General features: G+C 33.2%; 1 protein-coding gene across 1 annotated transcript in view; it reads right to left on the bottom strand.

Moving 5' to 3' along the window:
- fgf7 (fibroblast growth factor 7) overlaps nucleotides 1–19,239 on the bottom strand; it is a 29,810-nt gene extending 10,571 nt beyond the window's left edge. Inside the window, exons 1-2 of the mRNA XM_077194711.1 lie at nucleotides 19,129–19,239; nucleotides 16,042–16,459 (exon numbers count right to left, since the gene is read on the bottom strand). Coding sequence (XP_077050826.1) covers nucleotides 16,042–16,330 — 289 coding nt within the window. The 5' untranslated portion in view covers nucleotides 16,331–16,459; nucleotides 19,129–19,239. The remainder of the gene's footprint in view (nucleotides 1–16,041; nucleotides 16,460–19,128) is intronic.
- Between the last annotated feature and the right edge of the window lie 1,350 nt (nucleotides 19,240–20,589).

The raw sequence follows: 20,589 nt of genomic DNA on the forward strand, positions 1-20,589 counted from the left end.
AAAAATGTTCACTGTTGCTCTATATCTACTTTAAATTTCTCAATGCCACTCTATCTCTACTTTAAATGTCTCAATGTCACTCTATCTCTACTTTAAATGTCTCAATGTCGCTCTATATCTACTTAAAAATTTTCACTGTTTCTCTACATCTGCTTTAAATGTCTCAATGTCACTCTATATCTACTTAAAAATGTTCACTGTTTCTCTACATCTGCTTTAAATGTCTCAATGTCACTCTATATCTACTTAAAAATGTTCACTGTTTCTCTATATCTACTTTAAATGTCTCAATGTCACTCTATATCTACTTTAAATGTCTCAATGTCACTCTAAATCTACTTTAAATGTCTCGATGTTGCTCTATATCTACTTTAAATCTCTCAATGTCACTCTATATCTACTTTAAATGTCTCAATGTCGCTCTATATCTACTTTAAATGTCTCAATGTCGCTCTATATCTACTTTAAATGTCTCGATGTCGCTCTATCTCTACTTTAAATGTCTCAATGTCACTCTATATCTACTTTAAATGTCTCAATGTCACTCTAAATCTACTTTAAATGTCTCGATGTCGCTCTATATCTACTTTAAATGTCTCAATGTCACTCTAAATCTACTTTAAATGTCTCGATGTCGCTCTATATCTACTTTAAATCTCTCAATGTCACTCTATATCTACTTTAAATGTCTCAATGTCACTCTATATCTACTTTAAATGTCTCAATGTCACTCTATATCTACTTTAAATGTCTCAATGTCACTCTATATCTACTTTAAATGTCTCGATGTCGCTCTATATCTACTTAAAAATGTTCACTGTTGCTCTATATCTACTTTAAATGTCTCAATGTCACTCTATATCTACTTTAAATGTCTCAATGTCGCTCTATCTCTACTTTAAATGTCTCAATGTCGCTCTATATCTACTTTAAATGTCTCAATGTCACTCTATATCTACTTTAAATGTCTCGATGTCGCTCTATCTCTACTTTAAATGTCTCAATGTCGCTCTATATCTTTAAATGTCTCAATGTTGCTCTATATCTACTTTAAATGTCTCAATGTCACTCTAAATCTACTTTAAATGTCTCGATGTCGCTCTATCTCTACTTTAAATGTCTCAATGTCGCTCTATCTCTACTTTAAATGTCTCAATGTCGCTCTATATCTTCTTTAAATGTCTCAATGTTGCTCTATATCTACTTTAAATGTCTCAATGTCACTCTATATCTACTTTAAATGTCTCAATGTCGCTCTAAATCTACTTTAAATGTCTTGATGTCGCTCTATCTCTACTTTAAATGTCTCAATGTCGCTCTATCTCTACTTTAAATGTCTCAATGTCACTCTATATCTACTTTAAATGTCTCAATGTCACTCTATATCTACTTTAAATGTCTCAATGTCACTCTATATCTGCTTTAAATGTCTCAATGTCACTCTATATCTACTTAAACAATGTTCACTGTTGCACTATATCCACTTTAAATGTCTCAATGTCACTCTAAATCTACTTTAAATGTCTCAATGTCGCTCTATATCTACTTTAAATGTCTCAATGTCACTCTATATCTACTTTAAATGTCTCGATGTCGCTCTATCTCTACTTTAAAATTCTCAATGTCGCTCTATATCTACTTTAAATGTCTCAATGTCGCTCTATCTCTACTTTAAATGTCTCAATGTCACTCTAAATCTACTTTAAATGTCTCGATGTCGCTCTATCTCTACTTTAAATGTCTCAATGTCACTCTATATATGCTTTAAATGTCTCAATGTCGCTCTATCTCTACTTTAAATGTCTCAATGTCACTCTATATCTACTTTAAATGTCTCAATGTCACTCTAAATCTACTTTAAATGTCTCAATGTCACTCTATATCTACTTTAAATCTCTCAATGTCACTCTATATCTGCTTTAAATGTCTCAATGTCGCTCTAAATCTACTTTAAATGTCTCGATGTCGCTCTATTTCTACTTTAAATGTCTCAATGTCGCTCTATATCTACTTTAAATGTCTCAATGTCACTCTAAATCTACTTTAAATGTCTCGATGTCGCTCTATTTCTACTTTAAATGTCTCATTGTCGCTCTATATCTACTTTAAATGTCTCAATGTCGCTCTATATCTACTTTAAATGTCTCAATGTCACTCTATATCTGCTTTAAATGTCTCAATGTCGCTCTATCTCTACTTTAAATATCTCAATGTCGCTCTATCTCTACTTTAAATGTCTTAATGTCACTCTATATCTACTTTAAATGTCTCAATGTCACTCTATATCTACTTTAAATGTCTCAATGTCACTCTATATCTACTTTAAATGTCTCAATGTCACTCTATATCTACTTTAAATGTCTCAATGTCGCTCTATATCTGATTTAAATGTCTCAATGTCACTCTATCTCTACTTTAAATGTCTCAATGTCACTCTATATCTACTTTAAATCTCTCAATGTCACTCTATATCTACTTTAAATCTCTCAATGTCGCTCTATATCTACTTTAAATGTCTCAATGTCACTATATATCTACTTTAAATCTCTCAATGTTGCTCTGTATCTTCTTTAAATGTCTCAATGTCGCTCTATATCTCCTTTAAATGTCTCAATGTCGCTCTATCTCTACTTTAAATGTCTCAATGATGCTCTATATCTACTTTAAATGTCTCGGTGTCGCTCTATATCTACTTTAAATCTCTCAATGTCACTCTATATCTACTTTAAATGTCTCAATGTCGCTCTATATCTGATTTAAATGTCTCAATGTCACTCTATCTCTACTTTAAATGTCTCAATGTCACTCTATATCTACTTTAAATCTCTCAATGTCACTCTATCTCTACTTTAAATGTATCAATGTCGCTCTATCTCTACTTTAAATGTCTCAATGTCGCTCTATATCTCATTTAAATGTCTCAATGTTGCTCTGTATCTTCTTTAAATGTCTCAATGTCGCTCTATATCTCCTTTAAATGTCTCAATGTCGCTCTATCTCTACTTTAAATGTCTCAATGTAGCTCTATATCTACTTTAAATGTCTCAATGTCACTCTATATCCTTAAATGTCTCAATGTCGCTCTATCTCTACTTTAAATGTCTCAATGATGCTCTATATCTACTTTAAATGTCTCGGTGTCGCTCTATATCTACTTTAAATCTCTCAATGTCACTCTATATCTACTTTAAATGTCTCAATGTTGCTCTATATTTACTTTAAATGTCTCAATGTCGCTCTATCTCTACTTTAAATGTCTCAATGTCGCTCTATATCTACTTTGTCTTAATGTTGCTCTATCTCTACTTTAAATGTCTCAATGTCGCTCTATCTCTACTTTAAATGTCTCAATGTCGCTCTGTCTCTACTTTAAATGTCTCAATGTCACTCTATATCTACTTTAAATCTCTCAATGTCGCTCTATATCTACTTTAAATCTCTCAATGTCGCTCTATATCTACTTTAAATGTCTTAATGTTGCTCTATCTCTACTTTAAATGTCTCAATGTCGCTCTATCTCTACTTTAAATGTCTCAATGTCGCTCTGTCTCTACTTTAAATGTCTCAATGTCACTCTATATCTACTTTTAATCTCTCAATGTCGCTCTATATCTACTTTAAATCTCTCAATGTCGCTCTATATCTACTTTAAATGTCTTAATGTCACTCTATCTCTACTTTAAATGTCTCGATGTCGCTCTATCTCTACTTTAAAATTCTCAATGTCGCTCTATATCTACTTTAAATGTCTCGATGTCGCTCTATCTCTACTTTAAATGTCTTAATGTTGCTCTATCTCTACTTTAAATGTCTCAATGTCGCTCTATCTCTACTTTAAATGTCTCAATGTCGCTCGATCTCTACTTTAAATGTCTCAATGTCGCTCTATATCTACTTTAAATCTCTCAATGTCGCTCTATATCTACTTTAAATGTCTTAATGTCACTCTATCTCTACTTTAAATGTCTCGATGTCGCTCTATCTCTACTTTAAATATCTCAATGTCGCTCTATATCTACTTTAAATGTCTTAATGTCGCTCTATCTCTACTTTAAATGTCTCAATGTCACTCTATATCTACTTTAAATGTCTCAATGTCACTCTATATCTACTTTAAATCTCTCAATGTCGCTCTATATCTACTTTAAATCTCTCAATGTCGCTCTATATCTACTTTAAATGTCTTAATGTCACTCTATCTCTACTTTAAATGTCTCGGTGTCGCTCTATATCTACTTTAAATGTCTCAATGTCGCTCTATCTCTACTTTAAATGTCTTAATGTCACTCTATCTCTACTTTAAATGTCTCGATGTCGCTCTATATCTACTTTAAATATCTCAATGTCGCTCTATATCTACTTTAAATGTCTTAATGTCGCTCTATCTCTACTTTAAATGTCTCAATGTCGCTCTATATCTACTTTAAATGTCTTAATGTCACTCTATCTCTACTTTAAATGTCTCGATGTCGCTCTATATCTACTTTAAATATCTCAATGTCGCTCTATATCTACTTTAAATGTCTTAATGTCGCTCTATCTCTACTTTAAATGTCTCAATGTCACTCTATATCTACTTTAAATGTCTCAATGTCACTCTATATCTACTTTAAATCTCTCAATGTCGCTCTATATCTACTTTAAATCTCTCAATGTCGCTCTATATCTACTTTAAATGTCTCAATGTCACTCTATCTCTACTTTAAATGTCTCGGTGTCGCTCTATATCTACTTTAAATGTCTCAATGTCGCTCTATCTCTACTTTAAATGTCTCAATGTCGCTCTGTCTCTACTTTAAATGTCTCAATGTCACTCTATATCTACTTTAAATCTCTCAATGTCGCTCTATATCTACTTTAAATCTCTCAATGTCGCTATATATCTACTTTAAATGTCTTAATGTCACTCTATCTCTACTTTAAATGTCTCGATGTCGCTCTATCTCTACTTTAAAATTCTCAATGTCGCTCTATATCTACTTTAAATGTCTCAATGTCGCTCTATATCTACTATAAATGTCTTAATGTTGCTCTATCTCTACTTTAAATGTCTCAATGTCGCTCTATCTCTACTTTAAATGTCTCAATGTCGCTCTATATCTACTTTAAATGTCTCAATGTCGCTCTATCTCTACTTTAAATGTCTCAATGTCGCTCTATATCTACTTTGAATCTCTCAATGTCGCTCTATATCTACTTTAAATGTCTTAATCTCACTCTATCTCTACTTTAAATGTCTCGATGTCGCTCTATCTCTACTTTAAAATTCTCAATGTCGCTCTATATCTACTTTAAATGTCTCAATGTCGCTCTATATCTACTTTAAATGTCTTAATGTCGCTCTATCTCTACTTTAAATGTCTCAATGTCACTCTATATCTACTTTAAATGTCTCAATGTCGCTCTATCTCTACTTTAAATGTCTCAATGTCACTCTATATCTACTTTAAATGTCTCAATGTCACTCTATATCTACTTTAAATCTCTCAATGTCGCTCTATATCTACTTTAAATTTCTTAATGTCACTCTATCTCTACTTTAAATGTCTCGGTGTCGCTCTATATCTACTTTAAATGTCTCAATGTCGCTCTATCTCTACTTTAAATGTCTCAATGTCGCTCTGTCTGTACTTTAAATTTTTCAATGTCGCTCTATCTCTACTTTAAATGTCTCAATGTCGCTCTATATCTACTTTAAATCTCTCAATGTCGCTCTATATCTACTTTAAATCTCTCAATGTCGCTCTATCTCTACTTTAAATGTCTCAATGTCGCTCTATATCTACTTTAAATGTCTCAATGTTGCTCTATATTTACTTTAAATGTCTCAATGTCGCTCTATATCTACTTTAAATGTCTCAATGTCACTCTATATCTCCTTTAAATGTCTCAATGTCACTCTATATCTTTAAATGTCCCAATGTCGCTCTATATCTACTTTAAATGTCTCAATGTCACTCTATATCTTTAAATGTCTCAATGTTGCTCTATCTCTGCTTTAAATGTCTCAATGTCACTCTATATCTACTTAAAACATTTTCACTGTTGCTCTATCTCTACTTTAAATGTCTCAATGTCGCTCTATATCTTTAAATGTCCCAATGTCGCTCTATATCTACTTTAAATGTCTCAATGTCACTCTATATCTACTTTAAATGTCTCAATGTCGCTCTATATCTACTTTAAATGTCTCAATGTCGCTCTATCTCTACTTTAAATGTCTCAATGTCACTCTATATCTTTAAATGTCTCAATGTCGCTCTATATCTTTAAATGTCCCAATGTCGCTCTATATCTACTTTAAATGTCTCAATGTCGCTCGATCTCTACTTTAAATGTCTCAATGTCGCTCTATATCTACTTTAAATTTCTCAATGTCACTCTATCTCTACTTTAAATGTCTCGATGTCGCTCTATCTCTACTTTAAAATTCTCAATGTCGCTCTATATCTACTTTAAATGTCTCAATGTCGCTCGATCTCTACTTTAAATGTCTCAATGTCGCTCTATATCTACTTTAAATCTCTCAATGTCGCTCTATATCTACTTTAAATGTCTTAATGTCACTCTATCTCTACTTTAAATGTCTCGATGTCGCTCTATCTCTACTTTAAAATTCTCAATGTCGCTCTATATCTACTTTAAATATCTCAATGTCGCTCTATATCTACTTTAAATGTCTCAATGTCACTATATATCTACTTTAAATCTCTCAATGTTGCTCTATATCTACTTTAAATCTCTCAATGTCGCTCTATATCTACTTTAAATCTCTCAATGTCGCTCTATATCTACTTTAAATGTCTTAATGTCACTCTATCTCTACTTTAAATGTCTCGATGTCGCTCTATCTCTACTTTAAAATTCTCAATGTCGCTCTATATCTACTTTAAATGTCTCAATGTCGCTCTATATCTACTTTAAATCACTCAATGTCGCTCTATATCTCCTTTAAATGTCTTAATGTTGCTCTATATCTACTTTAAATGTCTCAATGTCGCTCTATATCTACTTTAAATGTCTTAATGTTGCTCTATCTCTACTTTAAATGTCTCAATGTCGCTCTATCTCTACTTTAAATGTCTCAATGTCGCTCTATATCTACTTTAAATGTCTCAATGTCGCTCTATATCTACTTTAAATCACTCAATGTCGCTCTATCTCTACTTTAAATCTCTCAGTGTTGCTCTATATCTACCTTAAATGTCTCAATGTCACTCTATATCTACTTTAAATGTCTCAATGTCGCTCTGTATCTTCTTTAAATGTCTCAATGTCGCTCTATATCTACTTTAAATGTCTCAATGTCACTCTATATCTCCTTTAAATGTCTCAATGTCGCTCTGTATCTTCTTTAAATGTCTCAATGTCGCTCTATATCTACTTTAAATGTCTTAATGTCACTCTATCTCTACTTTAAATGTCTCAATGTCGCTCTGTATCTTCTTTAAATGTCTCAATGTCGCTCTATATCTACTTTAAATGTCTTAATGTCACTCTATATCTCCTTTAAATGTCTCAATGTCGCTCTGTATCTTCTTTAAATGTCTCAATGTCGCTCTATATCTACTTTAAATGTCTTAATGTCACTCTATCTCTACTTTAAATTTCTCAATGTCGCTCTGTATCTTCTTTAAATGTCTCAATGTCGCTCTATATCTACTTTAAATGTCTCAATGTCGCTCTATCTCTACTTTAAATGTCTCAATGTCGCTCTGTCTGTACTTTAAATTTCTCAATGTCGCTCTATCTCTACTTTAAATGTCTCAATGTCGCTCTATATCTACTTTAAATCTCTCAATGTCGCTCTATATCTACTTTAAATCTCTCAATGTCGCTCTATCTCTACTTTAAATGTCTCAATGTCGCTCTATATCTACTTTAAATGTCTCAATGTTGATCTATATTTACTTTAAATGTCTCAATGTCGCTCTATATTTACTTTAAATGTCTCAATGTCACTCTATATCTTTAAATGTCTCAATGTTGCTCTATCTCTACTTTAAATGTCTCAATGTCGCTCTATATCTTTAAATGTCCCAATGTTGCTCTATATCTACTTTAAATGTCTCAATGTCACTCTATATCTTTAAATGTCTCAATGTTGCTCTATCTCTGCTTTAAATGTCTCAATGTCACTCTATATCTACTTAAAACATTTTCACTGTTGCTCTATCTCTACTTTAAATGTCTCAATGTCGCTCTATATCTTTAAATGTCTCAATGTTGCTCTATATCTACTTTAAATGTCTCAATGTCACTCTATATCTTTAAATGTCTCAATGTTGCTCTATCTCTGCTTTAAATGTCTCAATGTCACTCTATATCTACTTAAAACATTTTCACTGTTGCTCTATCTCTACTTTAAATGTCTCAATGTCGCTCTATATCTTTAAATGTCTCAATGTTGCTCTATATCTACTTTAAATGTCTCAATGTTGCTCTATATTTACTTTAAATGTCTCAATGTCACTCTATATCTTTAAATGTCCCAATGTCGCTCTATATCTACTTTAAATGTCTCAATGTCACTCTATATCTTTAAATGTCTCAATGTTGCTCTATCTCTGCTTTAAATGTCTCAATGTCACTCTATATCTACTTAAAACATTTTCACTGTTGCTCTATCTCTACTTTAAATGTCTCAATGTCGCTCTATATCTTTAAATGTCCCAATGTCGCTCTATATCTACTTTAAATGTCTCAATGTCACTCTATATCTACTTTAAATGTCTCAATGTCGCTCTATATCTACTTTAAATGTCTCAATGTCGCTCTATCTCTACTTTAAATGTCTCAATGTCACTCTATATCTTTAAATGTCTCAATGTCGCTCTATATCTTTAAATGTCCCAATGTCGCTCTATATCTACTTAAAAATTTCTCACAGTTGCTCTATATCTACTTTAATTGTCTCAATGTCGCTCTATATCTACTTTAAATTTCTCAATGTCACTCTATCTCTACTTTAAATGTCTCAATGTCACTCTATATCTACTTTAAATCTCTCAATGTTGCTCTATATCTACTTTAAATCTCTAAATGTCGATCTATATCTACTTTAAATGTCTCAATGTCGCTCTATCTCTACTTTAAATGTCTCAATGTCACTCTATATCTACTTTAAATTTCTCAATGTTGCTCTATATCTACTTTAAATCTCTCAATGTCACTCTATATCTACTTTAAATCTCTCAATGTTGCTCTATATCTACTTTAAATCTCTAAATGTCGATCTATATCTACTTTAAATGTCTCAATGTCGCTCTATCTCTACTTTAAATGTCTCAATGTCGCTGTATATCTACTTTAAATGTCTCAATGTCGCTCTATATCTACTTTAAATGTCTCAATGTCACTCTATATCTACTTTAAATGTCTCAATGTCGCTGTATATCTACTTTAAATGTCTCAATGTCGCTCTATATCTACTTTAAATGTCTCAATGTCACTCTATATCTACTTTAAATGTCTCAATGTCGCTCTATATCTACTTTAAATGTCTCAGTGTCGCTCTATATCTCCTTTAAATGTCTCAATGTCGCTCTATATCTACTTTAAATGTCTCAGTGTCGCTCTATATCTCCTTTAAATGTCTCAATGTTGCTCTGTATCTTCTTTAAATGTCTCAATGTTGCTCTGTATCTGCTTTAAATGTCTCAATGTTGCTCTGTATCTTCTTTAAATGTCTCAATGTCGCTCTATATCTACTTTAAATGTCTCAATGTCACTCTATATCTTTAAATGTTTCAATGTCACTCTATCTCTACTTTAAATGTCTCAATGTCGTACTATATCTCCTTTAAATGTCTCAATGTTGCTCTGTATCTTTTTTAAATGTCTGAATGTCGCTCTATATCTACTTTAAATGTCTCAATGTCGCTCTATCTCTACTTTAAATGTCTCAATGTCGCTCTATCTCTACTTTAAATGTCTCAATGTCGCTCTATATCTACTTAAAAATTTCTCCCTGTTTCTCTATATCTACTTTAAATGTCTCAATGTCGCTCTATATCTACTTTAAATTTCTCAATGTTGCTCTATATCTACTTTAAATCTCTCAATGTCACTCTATCTCTACTTTAAATGTCTCAATGTTGCTCTATCTCTACATTAAATCTCTCAATGTCGCTCTATCTCTACTTTAAATCTCTCAATGTCACTCTATATCTACTTTAAATCTCTCAATGTCGCTCTATCTCTACTTTAAATCTCTCAATGTCGCTCTATCTCTACTTTAAATCTCTCAGTGTCACTCTATATCTACTTAAAATCTCTCAATGTCGCTCTATCTCTACTTTAAATGTCTCAATGTCGCTCTATCTCTACTTTAAATGTCTCAATGTCGCTCTATCTCTACATTAAATCTCTCAATGTCGCTCTATCTCTACTTTAAATCTCTCAATATCGCTCTATCTCTACTTTAAATGTCTCAATGTCGCTCTATATCTACTTTAAATGTCTCAATGTCGCTCTATATCTACTTTAAATCACTCAATGTCGCTCTATCTCTACTTTAAATCTCTCAGTGTTGCTCTATATCTACCTTAAATGTCTCAATGTCACTCTATATCTACTTTAAATGTCTCAATGTCGCTCTGTATCTTCTTTAAATGTCTCAATGTCACTCTATATCTACTTTAAATGTCTCAATGTCACTCTATATCTCCTTTAAATGTCTCAATGTCGCTCTGTATCTTCTTTAAATGTCTCAATGTCACTCTATATATCCTTTAAATGTCTCAATGTTGCTCTGTATCTTCTTTAAATGTCTCAATGTCACTCTATATCTCCTTTAAATGTCTCAATGTTGCTCTGTATCTTCTTTAAATGTCTCAATGTCACTCTATATCTTCTTTAAATGTCTCAATGTCACTCTATATCTCCTTTAAATGTCTCAATGTTGCTCTGTATCTTCTTTAAATGTCTCAATGTCACTCTATATCTCCTTTAAATGTCTCAATGTCACTCTATACCTCCTTTAAATGTCTCAATGTTGCTCTGTATCTTCTTTAAATGTCTCAATGTCACTCTATATCTACTTTAAATGTCTCAATGTCGCTCTGTATCTTCTTTAAATGTCTCAATGTTGCTCTGTATCTTCTTTAAATGTCTCAATGTCGCTCTGTATCTTCTTTAAATGTCTCAATGTCACTCTATATATCCTTTAAATGTCTCAATGTTGCTCTGTATCTTCTTTAAATGTCTCAATGTCACTCTATATCTACTTTAAATGTCTCAATGTCACTCTATATCTCCTTTAAATGTCTCAATGTTTCTCTGTATCTTCTTTAAATGTCTCAATGTCACTCTATATCTACTTTAAATGTCTCAATGTCACTCTATATCTCCTTTAAATGTCTCAATGTCACTCTATATCTCCTTTAAATGTCTCAATGTTGCTCTGTATCTTCTTGAAATGTCTCAATGTCACTCTATATCTACTTTAAATGTCTCAATGTCGCTCTGTATCTTCTTTAAATGTCTCAATGTCACTCTATATCTCCTTTAAATGTCTCAATGTTGCTCTGTATCTTCTTTAAATGTCTCAATATCACTCTATATCTACTTTAAATGTCTCAATGTCGCTCTGTATCTTCTTTAAATGTCTCAATGTCACTCTATATCTCCTTTAAATGTCTCAATGTTGCTCTGTATCTTCTTTAAATGTCTCAATGTCACTCTATATCTCCTTTAAATGTCTCAATGTCACTCTATACCTCCTTTAAATGTCTCAATGTTGCTCTGTATCTTCTTTAAATGTCTCAATGTCACTCTATATCTACTTTAAATGTCTCAATGTCGCTCTGTATCTTCTTTAAATGTCTCAATGTTGCTCTGTATCTTCTTTAAATGTCTCAATGTCGCTCTGTATCTTCTTTAAATGTCTCAATGTCACTCTATATCTCCTTTAAATGTCTCAATGTTGCTCTGTATCTTCTTTAAATGTCTCAATGTCACTCTATATCTACTTTAAATGTCTCAATGTCACTCTATATCTCCTTTAAATGTCTCAATGTTTCTCTGTATCTTCTTTAAATGTCTCAATGTCACTCTATATCTACTTTAAATGTCTCAATGTCACTCTATATCTCCTTTAAATGTCTCAATGTCGCTCTGTATCTTCTTTAAATGTCTCAATGTCACTCTATATCTCCTTTAAATGTCTCAATGTCGCTCTATATCTACTTTAAATGTCTCAATGTCGCTCTATCTCTACTTTAAATGTCTCAATGTTGCTCTATATCTACTTTAAATGTCTCAATGTCACTCTATATCCTTAAATGTCTCAATGTAGCTCTATCTCTACTTTAAATGTCTCAATGTCGCTCTATCTCTACTTTAAATGTCTCAATGTTGCTCTATATCTACTTTAAATGTCTCAATGTCACTCTATATCCTTAAATGTCTCAATGTCGCTCTATCTCTACTTTAAATGTCTCAATGTTGCTCTATATCTACTTTAAATGTCTCAATGATGCTCTATATCTACTTTAAATGTCTCAATGTAGCTCTATCTCTACTTTAAATGTCTCAATGATGCTCTATATCTACTTTAAATGTCTCAATGTCACTCTATATCCTTAAATGTCTCAATGTCGCTCTATCTCTACTTTAAATGTCTCAATGTTGCTCTATATCTACTTTAAATGTCTCAATGTCACTCTATATCCTTAAATGTCTCAATGTAGCTCTATCTCTACTTTAAATGTCTCAATGATGCTCTATATCTACTTTAAATGTCTCAATGTTGCTCTATATCTACTTTAAATGTCTCAATGTCACTCTATATCTTTAAATGTCCCAATGTCGCTCAATATCTACTTTAAATGTCTCAATGTCGCTCTATATCTACTTTAAATTTCTCAATGTCACTCTATATCTTTAAATGTCTCAATGTCGCTCTATATCTACTTAAAACATTTTCACTGTTGCTCTATATCTACTTTAAATGTCTCAATGTTGCTCTATATCTACTTTAAATGTCTCAATGTCACTCTATATCCTTAAATGTCTCAATGTCGCTCTATCTCTACTTTAAATGTCTCAATGATGCTCTATATCTACTTTAAATGTCTCAATGTTGCTCTATATCTACTTTAAATGTCTCAGTGTCACTCTATATCTTTAAATGTCTCAATGTCGCTCTATATCTACTTTAAATGTCCCAATGTCGCTCTATATCTACTTTAAATGTCTCAATGTCACTCTATGTCTTTAAATGTCTCAATGTTGCTCTATCTCTACTTTAAATGTCTCAATGTCGCTCTATATCTACTTTAAATGTCTCAATGTCACTCTATATCTTTAAATGTCTCAATGTCGCTCTATATCTGCTTTAAATGTCTCAATGTCACTCTATATCTACATAAACATTTTTTACTGTTGCTCTATATCTACTTTAAATGTCTCAATGTCGCTCTATATCTACTTTAAATGTCTCAATGTCGCTCTATCTCTACTTTAAATGTCTCGATGTCGCTCTATATCTACTTAAAAATTTCTCACTGTTGCTCTATATCTACTTTAAATGTCTCAATGTCACTCTATATCTACTTTAAATTTCTCAATGTTGCTCTATATCTACTTTAAATCTCTCAATTTCACTCTATATCTACTTTAAATCTCTCAATGTCGCTCTATATCTACTTTAAATCTCTAAATGTCGATCTATATCTACTTTAAATGTCTCAATGTCGCTCTATCTCTACTTTAAATGTCTCAATGTCGCTGTATATCTACTTTAAATCTCTAAATGTCGATCTATATCTACTTTAAATGTCTCAATGTCGCTCTATCTCTACTTTAAATGTCTCAATGTCGCTCTATATCTACTTTAAATGTCTCAATGTCGCTCTATATCTACTTTAAATGTCTCGATGTTGCTCTGTATCTTCTTTAAATGTCTCAATGTTGCTCTATATCTCCTTTAAATGTCTCGATGTTGCTCTGTATCTTCTTTAAATGTCTCAATGTTGCTCTGTATCTTCTTTAAATGTCTCAATGCTGCTCTGTATCTTCTTTAAATGTCTCAATGTCGCTCTATATCTCCTTTAAATGTCTCGATGTTGCTCTGTATCTTCTTTAAATGTCTCAATGTTGCTCTGTATCTTCTTTAAATGTCTCAATGTCGCTCTGTATCTTCTTTAAATGTCTCAATGTCGCTCTATATCTACTTTAAATGTCTCAATGTCACTCTATATCTACTTTAAATGTCTCAATGTCGCTCTATATCTCCTTTAAATGTCTCAATGTTGCTCTGTATCTTCTTTAAATGTCTCAATGTCGCTCTATATCTACTTTAAATGTCTCAATGTTGCTCTATATCTACTTTAAATCTCTCAATGTCACTCTATCTCTACTTTAAATGTCTCAATGTTGCTCTATATTTACTTTAAATGTCTCAATATCGCTCTGTCTACTTTAAATCTCTCAATGTCGCTCTATATCTACTTTAAATCTCTCAATGTCGCTCTATATCTACTTTAAATCTCTCAATGTCGCTCTATATCTACTTTAAATCTCTCAATGTCGCTCTATATCTACTTTAAATGTCTTAATGTCGCTCTATCTCTACTTTAAATCTCTCAATGTCACTCTATATCTACTTTAAATCTCTCAATGTTGCTCTATATCTACTTTAAATCTCTCAATGTCGCTCTATATCTACTTTAAATCTCTCAATGTCGCTCTATATCTACTTTAAATGTCTTAATGTCGCTCTATCTCTACTTTAAATCTCTCAATGTCACTCTATATCTACTTTAAATCTCTCAATGTTGCTCTATATCTACTTTAAATCTCTCAATGTCGCTCTATATCTACTTTAAATGTCTTAATGTTGCTCTATCTCTACTTTAAATGTCTGGGTTAGGGTTAGGGTTAGATTAGGGTTAGGGTCAGGTTAGGGTTAGGGTTAGATTAGGGTTAGGGTCGCTCTATATCTACTTTAAATGTCTTAATGTTGCTCTATCTCTACTTTAAATGTTTCAATGTCGCTCTATATCTACTTTAAATGTCTTAATGTCGCTCTATATCTACTTTAAATGTCTCAATGTCGCTCTATCTCTACTTTAAATGTCTCAATGTCGCTCTATCTCTACTTTAAATGTCTCAATGTCGCTCTATATCTACTTTAAATGTCTCGGTGTCGCTCTATATCTACTTTAAATGTCTCAATGTCGCTCTATATCTACTTTAAATCTCTCAATGTCGCTCTATCTCTACTTTAAATGTCTCAATGTCGCTCTATCTCTACTTTAAATGTCTCGGTGTCGCTCTATATCTACTTTAAATTTCTCAATGTCGCTCTATCTCTACTTTAAATGTCTCAATGTCGCTCTATATCTACTTTAAATGTCTCAATGTCGCTCTATATCTACTTTAAATCTCTCAATGTTGCTCTATCTCTACTTTAAATGTCTCAATGTCGCTCTATCTCTACTTTAAATGTGTCGGTGTCGCTCTATATCTACTTTAAATGTCTCAATGTCACTCTATCTCTACTTTAAATGTCTCAATGTCGCTCTATATCTACTTTAAATGTCTCAATGTCGCTCTATCTCTACTTTAAATCTCTCAATGTCACTATCTCTACTTTAAATGTCTCAATATCGCTCTATCTCTACTTTAAATGTCTCAATGTCACTCTATATCTACTTTAAATCTCTCAATGTCGCTCTATCTCTACTTTAAATCTCTCAATGTCGCTCTATCTCTACTTTAAATCTCTCAATGTCACTATCTCTACTTTAAATGTCTCAATATCGCTCTATCTCTACTTTAAATGTCTCAATGTCACTCTATATCTACTTTAAATCTCTCAATGTCGCTCTATCTCTACTTTAAATCTCTCAATGTCGCTCTATATCTACTTTAAATCTCTCAATGTCACTCTATCTCTACTTTAAATGTCTCAGTATGATAAATCCTCTGTGAAGCACCAGACACACACCAGAAACATGAAGACTGAGCGTGTGCTTTGAAACGAAGGTACGACCTCAGACACACACACATAAGAAGTGATCGATGAGCTCTTACTGTAGCAGTTGTTGGGATCCTGCGTTCCGTTGATATTCCCGTTCTCGTCGATCATCAGAAACCACTGTGTGCGACTATAGAGGCGTCGTATCCGAACGTCCCCTCCTTCCATGTAGTCGTAGTTCCTGGTGTGCCGTTCGTGTTTGGAACAGTCAGTCGCAGACGCCTGCCCAACGACCCTGTCGCCATCACACACACACACACACACACGGCTGACGACCAGCACGACGTGCAACCACAGTCCACACGGCAACTCAGGCAGTTTCCATTGCAGCGTCCATTTGCGCATTATACTGTGTTTCTCGAGGAGTTCATGATCCACATACTAAATGCAAAACTCTGGGAGATCCTTTCCCAGTAAAATCCTCAGATTTTGGCGTGAACTCTGACCTCCTGAAGCATCAGAACCTCCTCAGAGCTGGAGGAGGAAGAAGTGTGTTAGTTTCTGTGGTTAATGACAGTCAAATGATATAAATCATCAAACGGATGCTTCACACACGGTCTGGTTCCAGGTCAGATGTAAACCAGATTCTACATGTTCAGTGTCTTTAAAATTAGTGTCTCAATGTCGCTCTATCGCTACTTTAAATGTTTGAATGTTTCTCTACTGCTACTTTAAATGTCTCAGCATTGGAACTATCCCGACTTGAATCATCTCAGTATCTTCCTATCGCTTCTTCAAATGTCTCAATGTTTCTCTATCACTTCTTTAAATGTCTCAATGTTTCTCTATCACTTCTTTTAATGCCTCAATGTTTCTCTATCACTTCTTTTAATGTCTCTATATTTCTCTATCACTTCTTTAAATGTCTCAATGTTTCTCTATCACTTCTTTTAATGTCTCAATGTCTCTCTATCACTTCTTTAAATGTCTCAATGCTTCTCTATCACTTCTTTAAATGTCTCAATGTTTCTCTATCACTTCTTTTAATGTCTCAATGTCTCTCTATCACTTCTTTAAATGTCTCAATGTTTCTCTATCACTTCTTTAAATGTCTCAATGCTTCTCTATCACTTCTTTAAATGTCTCAATGTTTCTCTATCACTTCTTTAAATGTCTCAATGTTTCTCTATCACTTCTTTAAATGTCTCAATGTTTCTCTATCACTTCTTTTAATGTCTCAATGTCTCTCTATCACTTCTTTAAATGTCTCAATGTTTCTCTATCACTTCTTTAAATGTCTCAATGTTTCTCTATCACTTCTTTTAATGTCTCAATGTCTCTCTATCACTTCTTTAAATGTCTCAATGTTTCTCTATCACTTCTTTAAATGTCTCAATGCTTCTCTATCACTTCTTTTAATGTCTCAATGTCTCTCTATCACTTCTTTTAATGTCTCTATATTTCTCTATCACTTCTTTAAATGTCTCAATGTTTCTCTATCACTTCTTTTAATGTCTCAATGTCTCTCTATCACTTCTTTTAATGTCTCAATATTTCTCTATCACTTTTTTAAATGTCTCAATGTTTCTCTATCACTTCTTTAAATGTCTCAATGTTTCTCTATCACTTCTTTTAATGTCTCAATGTCTCTCTATCACTTCTTTTAATGTCTCTATATTTCTCTATCACTTCTTTAAATGTCTCAATGTTTCTCTATCACTTCTTTTAATGTCTCAATGTCTCTCTATCACTTCTTTTAATGTCTCAATATTTCTCTATCACTTCTTTAAATGTCTCAATGTTTCTCTATCACTTCTTTTAATGTCTCAATGTTTCTCTATCACTTCTTTAAATGTCTCAATGTTTCTCTATCACTTCTTTAAATGTCTCAATGTTTCTCTATCACTTATTTTAATGTCTCAATGTCTCTCTATCACTTCTTTTAATGTCTCAATATTTCTCTATCACTTCTTTTAATGCCTCAATGTCTCTCTATCACTTCTTTTAATGTCTCAATGTCTCTCTATCACTTCTTTAAATGTCTCAATGTTTCTCTATCACTTCTTTAAATGTCTCAATGCTTCTCTATCACTTCTTTAAATGTCTCAATGTTTCTCTATCACTTCTTTTAATGTCTCAATGTCTCTCTATCACTTCTTTTAATGTCTCAATGTTTCTCTATCACTTCTTTAAATGTCTCAATGTTTCTCTATCACTTCTTTTAATGTCTCCATGTCTCTCTATCACTTCTTTAAATGTCTCAATGTTTCTCTATCACTTCTTTAAATGTCTCAATGTTTCTCTATCACTTATTTTAATTTCTCAATGTCTCTCTATCACTTCTTTTAATGTCTCTATATTTCTCTATCACTTCTTTAAATGTCTCAATGTCTCTCTATCACTTCTTTTAATGTCTCAATGTTTCTCTATCACTTCTTTAAATGTCTCAATGTTTCTCTATCACTTATTTTAATTTCTCAATGTCTCTCTATCACTTCTTTTAATGTCTCTATATTTCTCTATCACTTCTTTAAATGTCTCAATGTCTCTCTATCACTTCTTTTAATGTCTCAATATTTCTCTATCACTTCTTTAAATGTCTCAATGTTTCTCTATCACTTCTTTTAATGCCTCAATGTCTCTCTATCACTTCAAATGTCTCAATGTTTCTCTATCACTTCTTTTAATGTCTCAATGTTTCTCTATCACTTCAAATGTCTCAATGTTTCTCTATCACTTCAAATGTCTCAATGTTTCTCTATCACTTCAAATGTCTCAATGTTTCTCTATCACTTCTTTTAATGTCTCAATGTTTCTCTATCACTTCTTTTAATGTCTCAATGTTTCTCTATCACTTCTTTAAATGTCTCAATGTTTCTCTATCACTTATTTAAATGTCTCAATGTTTCTCTATCACTTCTTCAAATGTCTCAATGTTTCTCTATCACTTCTTTTAATGTCTCAATGTTTCTCTATCACTTCTTTAAATGTCTCAATGTTTCTCTATCACTTATTTTAATGCCTCAATGTTTCTCTATCACTTCTTTAAATGTCTCAGTATTGCTCGTCAGTATTTTGTATTACAGTATGACAGTATTTGCGTCATGGTCTCTGTCTAGTTTCTGCCAAACTAACTTACGACACAATTGATTGGTTTAAAATGTAATGTAATAATGGTGTCTTTCAATAATAAGTCGACTTACTTGTGGCTCCAGGACACGCGCTTCAGTCCCGGCGATTCCAGAGAAACTTCCACTGTGACGCACTGAGAGAGAGTTTTGTGCCGTGCATCTTCTCGTGTTGCTGAACGCTGTGCAATCTCTGATAAAAGCCTCATGCTGACCTCACTTCTCTGCAATTACGCCTCAGCCACTCAGCTGTCGGTGGGATGCTGGAGCGAGAGACAGAGACACAGAGAGAGAGAGAGAGAGAGAATCATATGTTTCTGCTAGCCAGGCCTCCGGTGGACGTGAGAGGGAGCAATAAATATGAGCGAGTCTCTCTCTCTCTCTCTCTCTCTCTCTCTCTCTCTCTCCTTCTCTCTCTCTCTCTCACACACACACTCTCTCTCTCTCTCCCTCTCTCTCTCTCTCTCTCTCTCCCTCTCTCTCTCTCTCTCTCTCTCCCTCTCTCTCTCTTTCTGTCTCTCACTCACTCGTTCTCACTCATTCTCTCTCTCTCTCTCTCTTTCTCTCTCTCTTACTCTCTCGTTCTCTCTCTCTCTATCTCTCTCTATCCCTCTCTCTGAGGTATGCGGGAAGAATCCTGAAGAATCCTTTTCTAAAGATCCCGTAGTTCAATTCAAGCGCTTTTCACAATACACATCATTTCAAAGCAGATTTACAGAAAATGCACGAGTCCACATTACAGTTTAGAGTGATCTGTTATCAGAGGAAACTGTCTAAGTTATGCGTTTCAGAAATATACATATACAAATCACAGTTAGTGAAAAAAGTATTAATTTAAACAATGTAATAATTTAAGGCAGAAACAATGAGCTCACTGAAGTAATGAATACTTGTTTGTTAACAAATGATTATGTCAGTTCTCATACATGTGATCTGAAGCGTCTCGTCTGTCATTTGTTTGGTGTTTTACAGACAAACATCAAAGCATGAGTTGAATTCAAAGGCTGATAGTGAATGTCCGAGGGTAATAAATCTAACGAGGCGGCCCACAATTGAGGAAGATAAACAGAGGGCCGTTTACTCGTCTCTGCACAAGGTCAAGCACTCTTTCACTTTTCCTGTTTGTATTTAGCAGGCAAATTTACAGTTTTACACACCTGGCCTCCGCGGGTCTCGGCACATCAAACGTTCCCAGCGTTCGGAGCCCGAGGGAGACGATGCACACGGCCAGCAGAAAACCTCTGGATGCGCACGTTTGCTCTTTCATTTCACAAACGATCGCTTGTAAAACGGCTGATCTCAAAGCTCACGGTCATTTGCAAGCCTTCTATTTCCCCTCACCTTAAAAACACAATTACGTTTTACAGGAGCATGTGATCTTTTTTTCAGGGGGGGGGGTTTATTGATTATAAACACAAATAAGAGCGTAAACAGTGACAAAAAGCATAGATAGACACAGTGTGTACCAATATTAATTAACAACAACAACAAAATACATCTAAACCACAGTCAGAATAAAAAGTCAGTTGTTCAAGC

This window comes from Siphateles boraxobius, unplaced genomic scaffold (genome assembly GCF_051911475.1).
Source record: "Siphateles boraxobius isolate OS27281-9 unplaced genomic scaffold, OSU_SipBor_1 32, whole genome shotgun sequence".
NCBI lineage: Eukaryota > Metazoa > Chordata > Actinopteri > Cypriniformes > Leuciscidae > Siphateles > Siphateles boraxobius.